General features: G+C 62.0%; 1 protein-coding gene across 3 annotated transcripts in view; it reads left to right on the plus strand.

The window, feature by feature from the left end:
* The window catches only part of Crip2 (cysteine rich protein 2), a 5168-nt gene extending 768 nt beyond the window's left edge, over positions 1-4400 (plus strand). Inside the window, exons 1-8 of one of the 3 annotated variants that reach the window (XM_048799515.1) lie at positions 1337-1361; positions 2375-2469; positions 2537-2594; positions 2757-2897; positions 2982-3050; positions 3132-3226; positions 3646-3703; positions 3799-4400. In XM_048799515.1, the coding sequence (XP_048655472.1) occupies positions 3017-3050; positions 3132-3226; positions 3646-3703; positions 3799-3866 (255 nt within the window). In that variant the 5' untranslated portion in view covers positions 1337-1361; positions 2375-2469; positions 2537-2594; positions 2757-2897; positions 2982-3016 and the 3' untranslated portion in view covers positions 3867-4400. Of the gene's footprint in view, positions 1-1336; positions 1362-2374; positions 2470-2536; positions 2595-2756; positions 2898-2981; positions 3051-3131; positions 3227-3645; positions 3704-3798 lie in introns of those variants that run through there. The other 2 variants (XM_015496552.2, XM_048799514.1) reach the window with 2 other exon arrangements.
* Positions 4401-4983: the final 583 nt, after the last annotated feature.

Raw genomic sequence — 4983 nt, forward strand, 5'->3', positions numbered from 1 at the left:
TGCCCTTCCAGGCCCTGGCTCGCTTGGACCCAAGCAGTGACCCCAGAGCCCACTGGCTTCTACCCAGGCCGCTGGCCTAGGTCTGGGCTGCGTTGTCGGGACTCAGTCCAAGCGGGGGCGACCTTGGCCTCCGCCTCCAGCATGTCCCAACCAGTTCCTTTCCTTAGCGAGGTACCCCCGCAGTTTCACACCGGGGTGGAGGTGGGAGTGCTACAAAAGTCCTCAGGGACTTGAGTTAGGGGTGGCCTGGACCCCAGCCTTTTGGATGTCAGGACCGCTAGGGCAGGAGGCAGTATGAGGCAGCGGGGCTGGTCTCTTCCAGACAGTCCCTTCTTTCAGATGTCCACCCAGACCCCTAACCTGTTCACTCACATCCTTGGGCTGCCCTGGGATAGCCCTGCTCCTTCTGAGTTCCCACTTTCCCAGGGTAGCGAAGTCCCTGCCTGTTGACAGAAGGACAGACATAGCACCAGAAATGAGAATAGCAGAAGGGTAGAACAGACAGGGTCTGCCAGGGGGTGGTCAGAGGAAGCCACTGGCTCCCCAGCCGGCAGGAGGGGGAGGGGGAGGGGCCACACTGCTGTTTGCTGTTCCCAGAGGGAGGGACCGGATTTGGCCAGGAGCTGAGGGGCTTCCTGCTTCCTCCTCAGGAGCTGGCCCAGCCCTCAGTCCCTGTCCAAAGAGGGCTTGTCCCTACAAGGCTCAGGGTGAGGAGCAGAGGCCAGGGCCCTCGCAGTCTGGCTGTTCATGACTTTATCCCAGACCCCAGCTTAGGATTCTCTGGAGCCTTGGCCAACAAGCAACCCGGAAAAAGACCTCTGCCGCTTGGAAGAGAGGAAAACAGGCTCCTCAGCCCCAGAGGCTCTGTCCTGCCTGAAAGCCCTGAAGGCAGGGGTCCAGAGCCCTGGCCACTCCACCACCAGGCTGCAGCCCAGCACCCCCGCTACACAGACCCCAGCCAGGACATCCTAGAGGAACCTTAGGATTTGTGCCTGTGTCCCCGAGAACGCATGTGGTCTGATGGGGAGCCCTTTCCCTTCCAAGCTATTAGACTTGATCGATTCTGTGTTCCCAGCTCAAGTCGATGTGACCATCGACTCAGCCAGTGGGTCTGAGGGTCAGTTCCCTGCCCCCACATGGCCCATGTCCCAGAGCTGGCCAGAGGAGCCTGGTTCTGGCAGCCCTGGACTGCAGCTGCCACAACCGCCGTTGGCGATCTCAACGACTTTCTTATCGCACTGCTAGGAGAGGATGCCAGGCTGGGGAGAGGACCAAGCCCCACTCTACCCAGCCAGCTCCTGTCTGCCTTGGGGTGGACACAGTGGGGGCCCTGGCTGATGGTGTCAGGGGAAGATGAGCAGGTACTCCTCTCTGGAGGTGGGGGCGGGTCCTGGAGGATGGCCTTTCCCCGAGTTCTGGAGAACCAGCGCTTGGGGCCCTGTACTGAGGAACCTGAAGCACCTAGTCTTGTGGCCTGGATCATTACCCCAGGCCTCTCGAGGTGGGCTGTACCCTGCCAGGGCTCCATTATTCTCTACCTCTTGCCAGGTTTGCCAGGGTTCTGGCCCAGATGGCGTGCACTGGGCCACACTGTGAGTGGGAACTAAAGAGCTGCTGGGCCTCTACCCAGTAGAGCCGGGGCCACAGCCCGGGGCCAGACACCCTCCTCAGCCTCTAGTCTAGCCCCTTCCCTCTGGAATTCCGGCTCTGCTCCAGCCCTTCTTCCTGCCCTCTTCTCCACCCTTTTCCTGCTTTACTCCCATGGGGAGGCCCAGCTTCTGTCCACTTGGAGGCCCACGCTTCCGCCCTTTGGAAGGTGGCTCAGCAGCCTGAGCTCCCAGAGTGGGGATAGTGGGCACCCCATTCTCAGCAGCTGGTCTCAGACCTTTGGCGCCAAAGTGGCAGCCGGAGGAGACAGGGTGGGGGAGGGCCCAGAATGATGGAGCCAAATATAGACACATGGGTCCTGCTGGGGTCACAAGGAGGCCAGGGGCTGCTCCCTCTGCAGCCAACCTCTGCCAGCTCCACAGGGCCTTATGAGGTGGGGGTTGGTGACGTGTGCAGGAGAACAGATGTGGGGGAGGCAGGTGTGTGTGAGACAGGTGTTTGAGGGAGGTTCAGGTGTAAGCAGGTTCAGTCAAAACAGGCATTGAGGGCATAAAAGGCGCTCCATCTGGGACCACTTACAAATGACCAGGACCTGGAGGGAGAGCAGGGGCTGGCCTAGGTGATGGGATTTTCCCAAGAGGGAAGCCCGCTCAGCTTGGAGCCCCTGAAGTGGGAGACAGCCAGGTGGGGCCTGGAAGCTGCAGGACTGGGAAGGGGACTGGGAAGGGTAGGTCCAGTGGCTGCCCTGACCCTCTGCTGCCCGCAGCTGAGAAAGTGAGCTCCCTGGGCAAGGATTGGCACAAGTTCTGCCTCAAGTGTGAGCGCTGCAACAAGACGCTGACCCCGGGGGGCCATGCTGAGGTAAGGTCAGCCCTGGGGAGGCGGGCAGGGCCACAGCTCCTCGCCCTAACCCAGCCTCTCTGCCTAGCACGATGGGAAGCCCTTCTGCCACAAACCCTGCTACGCCACACTGTTTGGACCCAAAGGTGAGTGCTGCGCTGGCGGACTGCCACGGGCTCGCCCCTGGGGTTCCGGGTGGCCTGGAGGCCACAGAGCCCTGGGAGGGCTGTCTTCTGAGAAGCTTCAGGTGCCATGGGAGGGTGGGCCATGGGCACTGGCCACCCAGCTGATGTGCCTGCCCCTCGCAGGCGTGAATATTGGGGGTGCTGGCTCCTACATCTATGAGAAGCCCCTGGCTGAGGGCCCTCAGGTCACTGGCCCCATCGAGGTGCCAGTGGTCCGAGCTGAGGAGCGGAAGGCCAGCGGTCCCACTAAGGGGCCCAGCAGAGGTGGGTTGGGCACCGCCAGGGGGCAGATGTGGGTGGGTGGGTGTAGGTGGCAGCAGCCCCCCTGACCCAGCTCCACACCCCCAGCCTCCAGCGTGACCACGTTCACTGGGGAGCCCAACATGTGTCCTCGCTGCAACAAAAGGGTCTACTTTGGTGAGTGATGGTGCCCGGCCCCAGCCCTGGGGAGCTTGTGCCCTGCGCTGTGCTGGACTTCATGCTTCTCCTCCCTCCTAGCCGAGAAGGTGACATCTCTGGGCAAGGACTGGCACCGGCCCTGTCTGCGCTGCGAGCGCTGCTCAAAGACGCTGACCCCAGGCGGGCACGCGGAGGTGAGGCACTGGAATTGGGGCACATGAGGAGAGGGAGGGCTGTATGAGGACTCAGGGGCCCACGCCCTTGGGCAGGGGCGTGTCATTGGGATGCAAGAGCCCCAGGGGCTGGACAGGAGCACATGGCTGGGGACTACCTTGGCCTACATGTGGGAGACTTGGTGATGGCTGCAGCTGCTGGGAGAGGCCCTAGGGGAGCCCGCTCCAGGCTGAGGGCTGCCCCCTGGTGGCCAGGCAGAGACTCGCCCTGCACACGCTGGGTGAGGAGTGCTGGTGGTCACCCCCCGACTGCCAAAGAGAGTGGGCCTGGACATGGCCTTGTGAGCCTGAGGGCTCTTGGGGGGAGGCCGCAGGTGACAGTGGTCTCTAACCCTGGGGAGGGGAAGGTTATGCCAGCACGCTCCTCATCCTGCCCACAGCATGACGGCCAGCCTTACTGCCACAAGCCCTGCTATGGCATACTGTTTGGACCCAAGGGTGAGTGTGGCCAGGTGTGGGTTGTGGGTGCCCCTCCTCTGCCCCAGGCTCCTGCTCCTTCCTTCCTTGACCACCCGGGCCTTCTCTCTCCACAGGAGTGAACACCGGGGCTGTGGGCAGCTACATCTATGACAGGGACCCGGAAGGCACGGTTCAGCCCTAGGCCCACAGCCCCTCAGAGGGGCAGGGCCTGTCTGCCTTCTGCTGGACCCTGCCCCAGGCCCCCTCCTTGGCTCTGTGGGGGACAGTGATCTGCTGCCAGTCCTGCCTCAGTGCATCCTGCCGCAAGCCCCAGGCCTGAGTGTTAGAGCGGAGCCTGAGTGGTGGTTCCCAGAGCAGCGCCCATGTCCAGCCCTGTTCTTGGTGTGTCACACCCTCATGGTGCCTCGTGTGTCACTCACTGCCCCCTCTATTGCCGAGTGTGTCCCCATGTCCAGCATTCTCTGTGTGTCTGTCCCTATGTGTCCCCAAGTCCCTGGTGCTCTCTTAGGAAGCTGTGCTGCTCCCTACTTGCTGCCCGTTCCTGCCCACCAGTATTATTTATGCTGCAGCTTGCCGGTGATGGCCACAAGCTCACGGTGTCCTCAGGGCAGGGCAGAGCCCTGCCAGGACCCCTCTGCCTGGCTCCCACACTGCCCGCCCACCCACTTCTCTCATGGCTCACACTTAGCTGTCAATAAAAGGTTTGAGGATCATAGAACCCAGTGCCATGGATGTGTATCCAGGACAAAGTCCCTTTGTCCTGCCCAAGGTGCTTCCAGCCAGTGCCCCTGGGCCTGGCTTCTGGTGGGGTTGAGATGTTTCTGAAGCAGGGCCTGGTTTTGGGCAGTGGTAGCATCACTGAGATGGGGTGGGCAGCAGGAGGCACACCTGTGCAGAGGTGAGAGGGGATGGGCGGGGTCCAACAGGATGTGGCCCTGGGTCATGATGAGATCTTGCAGGGGAACCTGGTCTTTGGAAACAGCTGCAGCCATCAGAACCAGGTGGTGTAGGAGGGGTGGGTCTTGAGAACAGGCAGAGGAGGGAAGGGGAACTGGTGACCAGAGGAGTCCTGAGCAGAGAATGGGGAGCTGGTGAGAGGTGTGTAGGTGCCAAGGTGGACAGGCAGCCTGGGTGGGCTGGGAGGTCAGCAGTCAGGCCAGGCTCCGCCATGGCTGTTTTTCCCTGCTGCAGTCTGCAGGATGAACCCTTCATGAACTTAGCCTGCCTCAGGTGTGCAGGGTGACTCAGGGACAGAATGAGGGTGCTCATTTGTAGGTGAGGGTCTGCGGGGTCCTTCC

The sequence above is a fragment of the Marmota marmota genome, unplaced genomic scaffold (genome assembly GCF_001458135.2).
Source record: "Marmota marmota marmota unplaced genomic scaffold, marMar, whole genome shotgun sequence".
NCBI lineage: Eukaryota > Metazoa > Chordata > Mammalia > Rodentia > Sciuridae > Marmota > Marmota marmota.